The following is a 15,754-nucleotide window of genomic DNA, read 5'->3' on the forward strand; positions in this document are numbered from 1 at the left end:
TCATAATAAGCTGTGCCTGACTCTAAGAACGGGAATATCAGAATATTTGCTTCTGCATATGTGAAACCTAAAACTGAACGAGGAGGCAGTCGTCAGAACAGAGCAAGGAGACTGTGCATGGTTCAAAATTAGGAAGGGGTCTACCAGGGATGAATTCAGTCTCCATAACTTTTCAATCTGTATATAGAACAGATCATCCAGGATGCTGGGCTGTACATGGAGGAATGTGGCATCAGGATTGGTGAAAGTTTAATGAACAACCTGAGTTATGCTGATGACACAAACCTGCTTGCTGAAATTTAAGAGGACCTGAAGCACTTGCTACAGAAGTTCAAGGACTGCAGCCTTCAATATGGATTGAAGTTCAACATCAAGAAAACAATGATTCTCACCATTGGGCCAGTTGGCAGCATCAGTATGGATGGTGAAGAGATTGAGATAGTTAACAGCTTTATTTTGCTTGGCTCCATAGCTAACACTCTTGGTACCAGCAGCCAGGAAATCAAGAGACAGATTGCATTGGGAAAGTCAGCTGCCAAGGATCTCTCCAGAGTACTGAAGAGCAATGATGTCAGGCTAAAGACTAAGGTGTGCCTGATCCAGGATATAGTCTTTGGAATAGGGTGCTATTCATTGGAGAGTTGGACAGTGATTAGGGATGACAGAAAGAGAATTGATGTCTTTGAGCTGTGGTGCTGAAGAAGAGTGTTGACTATACCATGACTGCTAGGAGAACAAATAGGTTTGTCCTGGAGAGGGTAAAACCAGGCTGCTCCTTGGAGGTAAAGACTCTAAAGCTTTGTCTCACATCCTTTGGGCATGTTGCAAGGAGGGACCAGTCCTTGGAGAGGGACATCATGTTTGGGAGAGTGGAAGGACAGCGCAGGAAAAAGAAGTCCCCATATAACATGTATTGATTCAGTGACTGGGGTAATAGGAGTAGGTGTGTCAGAGACAGTAAGGATGGCACAGGCTAGGGCAGGGTTTAGGGCTCTTGTACATATAAGGTCACTATGAGTCACAAGTGACTCAGTAGCACATAACAACAACAACAACAACAAGAAGTACTTTATTTATAAAATTTGAACACATTGTTTTCCAGAACTGATTCTTCAATTTCCCTCACCCTCCCACCTATCACCATGGTGAGAATCTTTGTTTTCTTGATGTTGAGCTTTAATCCATATTGAAGAGTACAGTCCTTGACCTTTTGCAGCAGGCACTTCAGGTCTTCCTCAAGTTTAGCAGCAAAGTTGTGTCTTCTGCATGATGTAGGATGTGGATGAGTCTTCCTCCAATTCTGATGGCATATACCTCCTCATAAATCCAGCCTCTTGAATGATCTATTATGTATATAGATTGAAAAGGTATGGAGACTGGACATATCCTTGATGCATCGCTTTCCTGATTTTAAACCATGCAGTGTTTCCTTGCTCTGTTCTGAGGACTGCTTCCTGATCCAAGTACAGGTTTCACATGAGCACAATCAAGTATTCTTTCTGCAATTTCCGTTCTCTTTAAGGATAATGACATTTTGTTGTGATCCACACAGTCAAATGACTTCGCATAGTCAATGAAACACAAATAGACATTCCTCTGGTACTCTTTGCTTTCTGCCAAGATCCATCTGACATTGACAATAATGTCTCTAGTGCCACAACCTCTTCTAAACCCAGTTTATCAATCTACTTGAATACACATATCCTTACAAAGAAATAGCAGTAGTAGTTGCTTTTGTGTCATTCCATCTCATGAAGATCCCAGGTATGTGGGAGTATAATTGTGCTCCACAGTTTTTAACAGCTGATTTTTCAGAAGTCAATCTTTAGGTCTTCTGGAAGACATTGAACCTCTGGCCTTCTAATTAGCAGCCAGCTCAGTTAATTATTTTGCACCACTTGGGTATTCTACATGTAAAAGTTACTATAGTTGCTGTTGTTAGATGCTATATCAAAATAAAACCAAGCCTGTTGTCATCAAGTCAGTTATGACTCATGTAGTTCCTATATATTTCAGAACACAGCAGTACTCCTTTGGTTTTTCATGACTACTGATTGACAATGTAGAATTAATAAGTTCAAGATTATTCAAACACATGGTATAGTTCTAAAAACTTAACATTCTGTTTTTCCAGCCTGCAAAAATAATTTAATTGTCCAATTAGCTTTTTTATTAATTTTTTTTAAATTTTTAGTCTCTAGTCATTCTTTATTTTCCTCTGGTGGCTCAGTGGGCCTCTTGAAGGCACAGGGTTTGAGGCCACCGTCTGCTCCACAGAAGAATGATGAACAATCTCCTACTGTGCAATTAACTGCCTTTGAAAACCCAGTGGAGAGTCAGCTATGTGTTGGTTCCAACTCTACAATACTCAAGAACAATAAATATATTTGAAAGGCCACCTGGACGCTGGACAGCATTCTGCTCAGATACACCCCTTGGGAAACATTCCAATGCTGCAGCCAATCAGAAGGCAGAAAAACCACTGCCCACTTTCTGCTTAAAGCCAAATGTGACACAGCTCACTTAAGGGATCCTGGGCAGCTCCATACAGGGAAAAGGGCAGAGGGCATTTGATTAATGTTCTCTACAGAAAGCTGAACACTGAATAGAGAGAGCTGACCACCAAATAGATCAACTTACACCTCTCTCCCCTCCCCCCACATAAAACCTTGGTTGTAACTTTCTCTCATGACTTCCCATTCCCACTGCCTCCCTCTTGCCTGGGGGTGCAGAATCCATAGAAGAGATGATAATAAATTCCTTTGTTTTACTTCATCTGATTCTCCACCTTTTTTTTTGCTTTTTTTACCTCACAATATTTTTCTTTCCTTTTTTTAGCTTTATTGTTCTAATTAACATTTGTTTTGTCTTCAGACTCTATTTTATCTTCTTCTCTATTGTCAAGCAGATTATCTTAAGTAGACTGTCCACTGGAAAGGAAATGCACCTTTCTTGAGCTAGTATTTGTCTCTTGAAACTGCACTTTTCTCAGCCATTTGTAAGTTGTACTTTAACTGCCTGCTTTCTAGAAAAATGTATGTAACTTTGAGCTAGAGATATTAATATGATACATAGATTAGTACCTAAGCATAAAAAAGCAATAATCATCTTTAGAAGTAGAGGCAACTTTTGAGAGAATTTTTTCTACTTTCCTGATCTGCAATAAAGTGCTTTGGATATTGCAATCTGTCTGTCTTATTGGCAGTGACTACAAAAAGAATCCCTTGTGTTCACTAACTATGACTTTTCAGAAGATCACCAGGCCTTTCTTTTAAGGCACCTCTGAGTGGGTGTAGAAAGTCAATTCTTAGGTTAACCTGCATTTGTTAGCAATTATTTGTGCCATAGTGACTCCTCCCAATAAATACAAACCGACATTCATATAGATCTAGATCTAGAATATAGAATATGAATAGAGATCTCTCTCTCTCTCCAACCCTGTGATTTTTAGAAAAATAATATATGTCCTCATCACCTGACAATTGTTTGTGCTTCTGTTTATGTATATGTGCTTTGAATTGTACCAATGTTTTTTAAAAGAAAAAAAGTTAGACAAAAAAATCTTCCTAAAGATATTTTGCCACATGATTTATTTGATATAGCCTCCTTATATGGAAATGGAGAATTGAGAAATAACATAAGACGTTACCTTCTTGATGGTATCCAGCATGGAACGTCCTCCTTGCCAAGGCTTGGAGTTCTTTCTGATACATGACAAACTTGCCATGCTATGCCATTTACGGTCCTCCAATTTCTTATGAAAAGCATTAGCGAGCAGAAGCACCGTGTCATATATGTAAAGGTTTGAAATCTGAAAAAAAATTAAACAGTGATCATTGAAATTATTAACACCAAGCACCAAGAATAAGAAATTGTCAACCACTTTAATTCATGTAATCTATGACTAATTTACCAGGATAAGGTTATTTATTAAGCATATGATTAATTTTATTCACTTCTCAAGTAATTTTGCCATTGAGAATGAAGTGTTATCTGACTGTATGTCTCAATTGCTTTTTAACTTATTTGGGTGTAAAAGAGAAGATAAAAAAAAGAAAAGTTTCTACAGACACAATGCTTTGAGTGTCAGACCTTAAAAAAATCACTAGATCTTATATTACTTTTTTTTTTTAGGAAGCAAAGATATGAAGGTTTAGGATTAGAAGGGCAAACTGAATACTACATTTTCTAAATATGTCAAAGCTTTTTATTCTACCTATTCAAATGGTGAAATATCAAATCAACCTTATATGTAAGATGAATGCCAAGAAAGGAAGCAGTCATCTATATGTATACAGAGTATGCATATATATATGTATATATATGTATGTATATGTATGTATGTGTGTATATATATATATAATGTCTGTATCTGTGGGGATTCAATAATGAAAAAATGAAATTAAATAGTACCATCATAAATAATACAATGACAATGGGTTTATACAAATATATATAGCTATACTAATTAATTGGAATACATTAAAATGACAAGTACTATAACTATTAATAATTATATATATAAATATAAAAAATTAGTGTCTTCCTACTCTAAAGTATCCATGTATCCATGAAAAAAAATAACCATAATGCTATCTTCTTTCCATATAGATTAAAAAATAAATTACAGCCAATTTTTGTTAAACTCTATTGCATTCATAAATTTGTCCTGCCAGAACTACTACTTAAAATATCTTATTTTATTTTGTTTTCAAGCTTCTCAAAGGTTTTTATTCATGGGTCCAGAAAAGTATCTTTTTAACTTTTGAATGATATTGATTTATATAATCTCAGTACACTATATTTGATTTTAATTTGAAATTAATAATGTTTTAGAAAATCAGAAATATTTTCAGGTAGCAAACATTATTAATAGGGTAGATATTTCCCTATTGTGAAGAATTCACAGTCTCCTTGTGATCTCTTATTATTTCTAGAGATTTTCTTGTTCCTTTAGGTACTTTTTATTTCCTGATTCACTCGGTAAAACGTCACTTTGAAATACAGTCATGAAGTTAAAATACTAACATGTGTTGTATGGGAGTATAGCCTACCAATATATCTCAACTTCAAACTTTGAGATTGTTTCTATGATATGTTGGAATAGCACTGGCCTGGGAGCCAGGATTCCTAACTGGCTTTGCAATGTTTCATCAATAAAATAAAAATTCTCTACTCCTTGTAAAAACCATTCTAATTTGCAGCAAGAAATTGCTAGGAGTCATATTAGATTTGATGAAAACAGTTTAATTTTTTAAAAACTGACTCCAGGTTTTGATGATTGTTTTCAATGATTGTTTACATTAAGAATATTCATGATAATATTAATGATTTTTGTAATTTTTTTTTAAGTTGGCTGAAATGTAGAAGTGCATAGATCAGGAACTGGCTGAAGCCAGCTATGAACAAACCATAGATATCAAGTTAAAAGTAATTAATGCATCCAAGTGAATGTTGGAATTAGACCTTGAATATGCAGAAATAAAACCTACCAGAAATGTAAAGGCTAAATGAGCTGTGATCAGCAATCAACAGCTTACAAATTAGAACTCTTTTTTCTTCCTTCTTTTTTTTTTTAAATTAGAATTTTTTTTGAAGGTGTCTCTTCACCATGGCTTGCAATTATCTGACCTTTTTTTCATTTAATCTGGTACAGATATTTTAACCATGCTCATTCATATTATCTACCTTTACCTTGCTTCTTCCTCTGCCATACTGCTTCGCTCTCACTCATTGCCATGAAATTACTCACAGCTGACCCTCCAATAGGTTTCTAATGCTGTAAATCACACAGTAGGAATAGTGTCCATCTTTCTCTCTCAAAGCTGTTCGTATATTTAACTTGCTAGAGAGCTAGCACCACCAGAACTCTCTCTGACTGCTTCCACTATGCAGTATTAGATGTTTGTGGTAGCCATCTTTGCTGTCTATTCACCGGTCTCCAATTAGTTAATCATTATTACCAACTCATTGCCATTGAGTCCTGTGAGTTTTCAGAGGCTATAAATTGGTTAGGAAGAGATTGTCCTCCTGAAAAGTCGCTGGCTGATCTGAACTACCTGTCTTTGGATTGTCAATGAAACTCCTTGCCTACTGGGTCCCTAAAGTGTGCTTCAAGTTATTGTTTTATATGCCTTCAAGTCTATGCCAATTCATGACTGACCCTTTAAGAGATTTTCAAAGGCTGGAAATGACACAGGTGGAGACTACCTATCTTTCTACAGTGGAGCAGCCATTAAATTTTATCTGTTTCAGTACTCAAACTTCACATAATGGAGAGTTTTAGCTTGATAGTTTCTAGGAATCCTTGCATCCATAGACTAAATTTGCCAAAATATACAGTGTATATATCTATTGAAAGGCATCACAATTCCAGTGGTAATAAATGTATTTGCTTTTCACAATAGAATACATGTTTCCTGTGGACAGGAACTCACATTCAGACCTCCCTACTCTCCCTGGCAGGCTTCTCATTTGTGTCTCTTACACTCTACTTTCTTTACAGTATGACATATTTTTTTTTAATACTGGTTTGTTTACAAATTTCATATACATTGTTTTTCATACCCTATATTAACCATTTGGTTCATCCACACATCAAATTTTGTAACCATAATTATGATTAACCATCCATGCTCCCCACCCATCTTCACCCCTCTGCTCCTATCCTCACACCTTTTTTGATCCTCATACTCGTACAATCATGGTCTTATACAATATTTGTCTTTATGAGACTGAGTTAGTTCACTTAAAATAATGCTCTCCAGTCCTTCCGAAGGTAGGTAGCAATTTACAAAATCATTGCTCTTGTGTGCTGCAGAGAATTCCATCATGTGAATGTATCATAATTTCTCAATCCATTCCATTGTGGTTGAACAGCTTTTTCCAGATTTCTTGCTATGGTGAATAATGCTGCTATAAACACTGGTGTACAAGTCTGTTTGTGACTCAGTTCTCATTTTCTCGGGGAATATTCCAAGCAGTGAAATGGCTGGATTATATGGAAGTTCTATGTTCTGCCTTTTGAGGAAACACCAAACTGCCTTTCAGAGTGGTTGTACCATGTGACAATCCCATCAACTATGTGTAAGAGTTCCTATCCTGTCACATCCTCCCCAACATTCATTACTTGCTGTCTCATTAAACTTTGCCACTTCTATTGGAGTGAGATGATATTGTGTTATTTTTGTTTTGTTTTGTTTTTTATTATTATATTAGTTTATTTACTCATTATGGTTTTGATTTCTATCTCTTTTATTGCCAGTGATTTTGAGAATTTCTTCATGTATCTGTTGGCCACCTAAATATCTTCTATCTATGGTCAATTGATATCCAATAAGGAAATAAAACCTATCAATTGGGGTAATGACAACTTCTTCAATAAATGGTGCTGGCAAAATGGGACTGCTAACTGCAGAAAGCTGAAACCGGATCCACATCTCAAATCATACGCAAAAATCAACTCAAGGTGGATAAGAGTAAAGCCTAAAACCATTACGTTTATCAGAGAAAAACTGGAAGGAAGTCTTAGTCTATGTTATTAACAGTCGGCCAAACACAGACTGAAATATTCAATCTGGAGAGAATAAAATTGATGAATGGAATCTTCTACAGATTCAATCTGTGTGCATCAAAATATTTTTTCTTTTTTTATGGTATCAAAGGTTTATTGGGGTTTTTTTGTTGTTATTTTTATTTTATTAATTTTAATGAAAGTTTACAGAGACTTAGGATTTCTAGTCATTCATTGTTGCACTTTTCTCCCTGGCCTCCCACTCTTCTCCTTGAAAAGAAAAAGAAAAAACTCTTTCACTGTTATGCAATTCCTCCCCCCAAGTTCATTCCACTATGCAGCCTTCATTCTGGACTTCTGCGATGAAAAGAATATCCATTCATATATCCCTTTTAAACAGATTCTCATCTGTTTCAATGCAATACAAAATATTTTTCTTAACATAGTGGAAAGGAAACCTACTGACTGGGGAAAAAAATTGGCAATATCATTTCAGATAAGGGTCTCATCAAAAATTCACAGAGTCCTTCAGGATCTCCACAAGAAAAAAACTGATCATACAATTACAAAATGGGCAAAGGATTTGGAAAAGTATTTTCACAGAGGAAAATACTCTAAGGGCCAACAGACACATGCAGCATATTTACTTTCTGACAAACATGACTAGAGTAGAAAAAATAAATGAATGTCTAAAATTGAGTTAAAATTAATGAAAAGAAATGTCATACATAACGACAAACTTTGCCCCATTCAAATATGAAATTTACATGCAATATACTTTTCTGCTTTGTGGTTTGTAACAAGAGGCATCTCATGTGTTACAAATGAATGTTATCTGATAAGTGACTGCTAACAAATTATTGCTTTTCCTTCTTTAAAATATTCCAAACTGCAAGTCAATAGTTGGTGGTTGCATTTTCTGAGCCTGCTTGTTAATCTGTTCTGCTAAGTGTCCTGATATCTCTTATAGGATAATAACTAGGACAATGGGTAGGTGTGTCAGAGTCAATGAGACTGGCTAAAAAGAGAGCAGGCTTCAGAGCTATTGTACATAGAGTTGTTACCAGTTGCACGCTACTTGACAGCACATAACAACATCACTCTACTCTAACAATCTCCTCACCTCTTTGTCACTTCTTATTGATAAGGTCTTTCTTTCTTCTTTCATAGTAACCCAGAAGTACCTCTAAACACTATGTATGACCTTCTTTCCAAATTATCTACTAGTATTCCTGCAGAAAAAGGATTGGCATTCTCCTCCCATGTGATTACTGCCTCTGAAAACCTGACAGAGGGGCAGAGATGGGTCAGTTTCAACTTGATGAGAACAACAGCATTTCTACATAAGAAGCTCTAGTGACCTAGTGGTAAGAATTTGTGCTCCAATCCCAAAGGCACACAATTATACTCCAACAGCGTCTCCTTAGGAGAAAATGGGCAATCTTCTCATATGATTATCTGCCTCTGAAAACCCACTGAAGGGTCAGCTATGAGTTAGTTCTACTTCAACAGTACACAACACGAATTTCTACACAGATGGTCTTTATTTCTATTCTGCCCATAACTAACAGAAAGGACATTTTCTGGGCAAAATAGTACCAACAAGGGTTAGCTTAACAGGGTTGTTATTATTAGTAATATTATTCTTATTATTAGAATAGTGGAGTTGGGAAAATATTTTACATTTTTTTATAGTTGAGAATATATACAAGAAAGCACTTTCTACGTGTGTAATTCAGTAAAATAAATAACTTTCTTTGAGTTGTGCAACAATTCTCACTCTAGGAATCGTTCCACCCTCATTAGCATAAACTGCTTGCCCCTAGGAGTCTTACCTAATCTTTTGAGTTTCTTTTGTCACTTTGATCTCATATAAGAAGTTTTTAAAAGAATATATTGCTGCTCAAGGCTGAGTTTTGCCTTTGTTTTTCACTGGTTTAACTAAACTGCTCTTTGGTTTTAAGACTTCAGAGAACATTTTTGGTTTAATGTTAAAGATTATCTCAGGGCAATAATTTCAGAGTTCAGCTCATTCAGTTCCACAGATCCAATTATTCTTGAATGCATGAGAATCTAAGGTTTCAATCTAAATTTTTGTCCTTTTGATTAGGATTCATCTATGGAATCTTTGATCAAAGTAATTGTTCAGTAATCAAAATGGGGCATCATCTATTTATTTCTTCTCATGGCAAAAGTGACAGTTGTTCATGGAGGAACTAGTCATTCATTCTATTAACTTCCTAATCCTGCTGGCCTTCTCCTGTTGCTCCAGGTAAACAGAAACACAGAGAGCTTCAAAGGACTTTGAGGGTTGCTGGCAAACTTTTAAGAGCCCAGGAACTATGCCAACCAGGAAGTCGAAAATAAATACTAAATAACTTCTTGAGACAGTTTACCAGGAATTCTTGTGAAACCAGAACTTCAAATTTTAAAACTAAGAAGTCAAATCCAATAAGTTATTTGGTCATAAAGAAACAGTCTCAGTAGATATTCTCTTCTTTTGAATTATAAATATATCTATAACACAACATTTGCTGATTCACTTCTTCTAGATCAACAATCCATTGGTATAAAATGCAATAATCAGCTGTGCAACCCTGTCTTATAATGTGAAGGGTTGTTGGTCCCCCCCCCCTTTCAAGTAAACTACAATCTATAATAACCATTAATAAACTTTGACGTCTGTATTTTATTCTTTTTGTATAAATGAGATAATAAAGTATCTGTGCTTTTGTGATTAACTTCTTTTGTTCAATATAATGTCTTCTATTTACAATAGTGTTGCATATATGAAGACTTTGTCCATTCTACTAGGTAAGAAATACTCTTTGTTACATGTTTATCCATTCATTACTTCATAGGTATTATTTCACTTTTCAGCTATTGTGAATAGTGCTACAAAGAATAGTATGGAAGGGGTTTTTTTGTTTGTTTGTTTTTTGCATCACAGCTTGCAAATATTTTTTAAATATACCTAGGAGTGTTGGTGGTGGTATTGTTATTAGGTGCTATTGAGTCATATGTGGTGCATAGGGACCCAATGAACAACAAATCTGAACCCTGTCCTATCATGCACAACAAACGTGAGCCCATTGCTATAGTCACTATATCAATCAATCTTGTTGAAGGTGTTCTTTTCCTTTGCTGTCCATGCACCTTACCAAGCAGGATGTCCACCACTAAGGAATAGCCTCTGCTAACAACATGCTTAAAATATAAGAGGCAAAGCTTTGTCATCCTCGCCTTTAGGGAGCTATAAAGGCTACACTTTTCCCAGGTAATATCTGATTGTTCTTCTGGCAGCCTATAGGATATCCAGTACTCTTCTTCCATACCACAGAATAAGGCATTAATTCTTCAGTCATCCTTATTAATTATCCAGCTCTCAGATGCATAGCAAGTGATTGAAAAGACCTTAGTCTTTAAACTGCCATCATTGCTCAATAATGCATTATTGCTCATCTTTGATAAATTGGAGAGGCCTCTGAAAGTAAATGTGTCCTATGCAATATGTGTCTCAATCCTCTATCTGTTGCTATCAAGAGTGTTGATTGTGAATGCCACAAGATGAAATCATTGACAACTTCAATTTTTTTTCCATCTTTCTTTATATTGCTTATTGGTTCAGGGGTGAAGATTTATGTTCTTGACTTGAAATTAAATTCATATTCAAAGCTATGTTGTTGCATACAATTGAGTTGGGACCAACACACAGCTAATCACCCAGTGAGTTTTCAGAGCAATTTAATAACATGGAAGGAGATTGCTCATCCTTCTCTCACAGAGTATATCAGAGATCATGAGGACTTCACAGGATAAAGCATGGTTAAGATCTGTTGTTCATATACTGTAGGGTCACTATGTGGTGCTGGAGAAGAGTATTGAGGGTACCATGGATTGCTAAGAAGACAAACAGATTCATCCTGGAGAGGGTTAAACGAGGGTGCTCCTTGGAGGCAAGGATTCTGAGGCTTCGTCTGACATACTTTGAACATGTTGTAAGGAGGGACTGGTCCTTGGAGAGGGACATCATGCTTGGGAGAGTGGAGGGCAGGCACAGGAGGGGAAGGCCCTCTATGAGGTGGATTGATTCAGTGACTGGGGTAATTGGGACGGGTGTATTGGAGATGGTGCTATTGGCACAGGACAGAGCAGAGTTTAGGGCTGTTGTGTATAGGGTCTCTATGAGTCGCAAGTGGCTCGAAGGCACATAACAACAGCAACAACAAAATTATATATATAATTATTATTGAATATAGTCTCATTTTTTAATGTCTATAATGAATGGCTTGTTGCTGTTGTTGTTGATTGCCTTTGAGGCAAGTACAACTCATAGCGATAGACCCCCTGAACAGAAAGCTTAAAGCCCCTCTATAACAATCAACATTGATCAAAGTTCATAGGGTTTCCAGAGGCATGTTATTTAGGAATGGGTTGCCACTCCTACTTTCAAACTGTCATAATTTGTTATCATTTTTATATACCATTAAGTTGCTTGCATTGTATAGCGACCCTTTGTACAATAGCTTTGAACACTTCTCTGCCCTGAGTCAGTCTCATTAATCCCAACACACCAATCCCCATTGCCCCAGTTACTGTAACAATCCATTTTATCTGGGGTCTTCCTCTCTTGCACTGTCTGTCTGCCCTTCCGAACATGATGTCCTTCTCCAAGGACCGATCTCTTCTGTCAGCAGACCCAAAGTCAGTGAGGCAGAGCTTCAAAAATCCTAGCCTCCAAGAAAAGACTTGGCTTCACCCACTCCAGGGCAAACTGATTTGTTTTCTTGCCAGTCCGTGGTATGTTCAAGACTCTTCTCCAGTATCACAACTTGAAGGCATCAATTCTTCTTCTGTCATATTTAGTCATTGTCCAACTCTCTGAAGCATAACAATTAATTTAGAAGACCATGGCCTGAATTAGGTACACCTTTCTTTCCAGACTGACATTGCTCCTCTTCGGCACTTTGGAGAGATCCATGACAGCAGATTTTCCCAATGCAATTAGTCTTTTGATTTCCTGACTGCTGGTGTTGATTATGTAAACAAGCAAGCTATAATTGTTAACAACCTCAGTCTGTACTCCATCTAATATGATGCTGTCAATTGGCCCAGTGGTGAGAATCTTTGTCTTCTTGATACTGAGCTTCAATCCCTTTTGAAAACTACAGTCGTTGACCTTTTGCAGCCAGTGCTTCAGAACCTCCTCAGTTTCAGCAAGAAAAGTTGTGTCATCTGTTTATTGTATGTTGTTAATGAGTTTTGCTTCATTCCTGATGCCACACTTCTCATAAAGCTCTGCTTCCTGAATGATCTGTTCTGCATACAGATTGAAAAGGTACGGGGACAGGATGCATCCTGACGCACTCCTTTCCTGATTTTGAACCTTGCAGTGTTACTTTGCTTTGTTCTGAGGACTGCTTCTTGGTCTAAACATTGGTTTTGTATAAGCATGACAAAGTGCTCTGAGATTCCCATTTTCCTCAAGTTTAGCCACAATTTATTGTGATCTACACCATCAAATACCTTTGTATAATCAATGAAACACAAATAAACATTCTCTGGTACTCTCTGCTCTCTGCCAAGATCCATCTGACATTGGCAATAATGTCCCTAGTGCCACGACCTCTTCTACACCCAACTTGTATTTCTGGTAGTTCCCTGACAATGCACTGCTCAGGTCTTTTCTGGATAATCTTCATCAGGATTTTGCAAATGTGTGATATTAGTGATGCTGTTCAATAATTTTCGCACAGTCAGGTCACCTTTTTTTGAAATGGAAATAAATATGGATCTCTTCCAGTCAGTTGGCCAAGTAGTTGTCCTCCATATTTCTTGTCACAACTTGGTGAGTACACGCAGGGCAGCATCTGTTTGCTGAAATATGGCAATTGGTATTCGATCAAATTCTGGGGCTTTATGTTTTGCCAAGTCCTTCTGGACAGCCTGCACTTCCTCCTTCATCACCATCGCCTCTTTCTCACATGTTGTTTCTTGAAATTCTTCTGTGTTGGTCAATTCTTTTAGGCACAATGACTCTATATACTCCTTCCATCTGCTCTTAATGCTTCTGGAATCATTCGATATCCTGCTCATAGCATCCTTAAGCATTGTAACTTGTAGCTTGAATTTATTCTTTATTTCTTACAGCTTAAGAAATGCTGAGTGAGTTTGGCCCTTTTGATATTCTGACTCCAGCTCCTTGCACACATTTCATTATAGTTTGCCTTGTCTTTCTAACCAGCCCTTTGAAGTCTTCTAATCAGCTCATTAACTTCTTGAGTTCTTTCCTTTGCTTTGGATTCTTGGTGCTGTCTCTTCTCACATCCATTTTGATCTTTTCTTCTTTTTTCCTTCTTAATAATGACATTTTACATTCTTTATGATCGATAAGCTTGATATCTTCCCACAGCTTACCTGGTCTTTGTTTTTGTTTTTTTTTTTATTCAAGGCCTCAAATCCATTTCCAAGGGTTTTTTGTTTGTTTAGCATTATAAAAGGATTTATTTTATTTTTATTTTATTCTATTTTATTTTATTTCTTTTTCCAGCATATTCTTCCCATTTAATTTTTTTCTCATTCTCTCATTGTTTAACATTTCCACCCTGACCACCACTCCCCCCAGTTCGCTTTTTTTAAAAAGAAAAAAGAAATTCTTTCATTGTTATACAATGTCCCTAAGTTCACAGTCCACTCTACTATGCATTTATTTTTCTGAAATCTTGTCATGAAAATCATACTTAATCATATATTCCTTTTATCTCACTCATCTGTTTCAATGAATTATACATTATTTATCACTCTTTTCTAAGGATCCCCCCAACCCCAATGTTAGTCCCGTTTTACAACAGTGGCACTATGCAGTCTTTGTCTTTTTGTGACTGAGATATTTCACTTAGCATAATGTCCTCCAGGGTAACCCATTTTGTATAATATTTCATGAGTTCTTTGTTTTTCAATGCAGCACAGTATTCCATTGTTTGCATATACCATAGATTCTCTATCCACTCATTTGTTGATGGGCACTTGGGTTGTTTCCAACTCTTTGCTATTGTGAACAAAGCAGCCATAAACATGCATGTGCATATATCTTCTTGGGCGTCTGTTCTGGTTTATTTAGGGTATATTCCCAGTAGTGGAATTGCTGGGTCAAAAGATTACTTCTATTTGCAACTTTTAAAAAAAATAATTTTAATGAAGGTTTACAGAGACTTAGGGTTTCTATTCATTCATTGTTGCACTTTTCTCCCTGTCCACCCCCGCCCCCATTCCCTCTTCTCTTTGAAAAAGTAAAAGAAAAATTCTGTATGGCACTTTTTCAAAAAGTAGCAGTGTTAGAAGGAGCAGTTTCCATCCACTTATACGGTCCTCCTCCTGATTCCACTGTAGGGAATCTTACATGTGTATTCACATCAGTCCAGTAAATGGCAACTGTATTTGTGGAAGGGTTGCCACACTAGGAAAATACCCACAGAAATATTAATTTGTTGCCATAAGAGCTCACCTCATAGGATGTTGTCTGTCTCCCTTAGTTTTAGCAATGCCCACAAGTTTTTTCTCTGAAGAATTTCAGACCTATTCAGTTTAGATCATCAAAGACTACATTAAGGGAAGAAGTCAGAGGATACATTCAAGAAGGTATTTAAGACACTTATGGAATATGTGTCTGAGAGGTGATGCAGCATAAAGCACAAAGGGTGACAGTATATCCTCCACTCATATGCCTTCTTCCTAAGACAAAGCAGTGATAGTCAGAAGCCTTGAGCAATAATTAGAAAGGGAAGCAGACAGATCACAACTGTTCTCCAAGGATGTCTCTGCTGTTAACTTTAGAGGTCTAAATAATTGACTGAACAGTAAGAGCAAGTAGAGTACTGACAAGGGAAATCGACTTTCCTTTAGGAGCCTTCTGTAGCAATTCACAGCCAGCTTACACGTGGCCGCGTCTTAGTGGGAAAAGGATTTTTACACTCTGAACAGACACACAAGGTTATCGGAGAATATGTTAGCTGTGACTGTATTTTCCTCTCAATATGCCTGCTTGCTAGCACAGAACAGCTTCAGTCATCATTCCTGAGCTCAGATCAGAGAAGGTCAAGATCGACCCAAATTGATTCCCAGTCTGTTCTATTAGTTTCAGAAGACAGAATGAACAGGTGAGCAGAAAGGCAGTAGTATAGCATGTTGACTATGTGCACTTTACTAGCAATGCTCATTTTTAAGAAAGCTTTATATATATAT

At 36.7% G+C, this 15,754-nt stretch overlaps 1 protein-coding gene across 2 annotated transcripts in view; it reads right to left on the minus strand.

Annotated features, from left to right (window-relative positions):
* Nucleotides 1-15,754, minus strand: part of GRID2 (glutamate receptor, ionotropic, delta 2) — a 2,375,079-nt gene that overhangs the window by 965,486 nt on the left and 1,393,839 nt on the right. For both annotated transcript variants that reach the window (XM_006894480.1, XM_006894479.1), the window contains one exon: nt 3,650-3,811. In XM_006894480.1, the coding sequence (XP_006894542.1) occupies nt 3,650-3,811 (162 nt within the window). The remainder of the gene's footprint in view (nt 1-3,649; nt 3,812-15,754) is intronic.

The sequence above is a fragment of the Elephantulus edwardii genome, unplaced genomic scaffold (genome assembly GCF_000299155.1).
Source record: "Elephantulus edwardii isolate Elephantulus edwardi_28Jun2011 unplaced genomic scaffold, EleEdw1.0 scaffold00144, whole genome shotgun sequence".
Taxonomy (NCBI): Eukaryota; Metazoa; Chordata; class Mammalia; order Macroscelidea; family Macroscelididae; genus Elephantulus; species Elephantulus edwardii.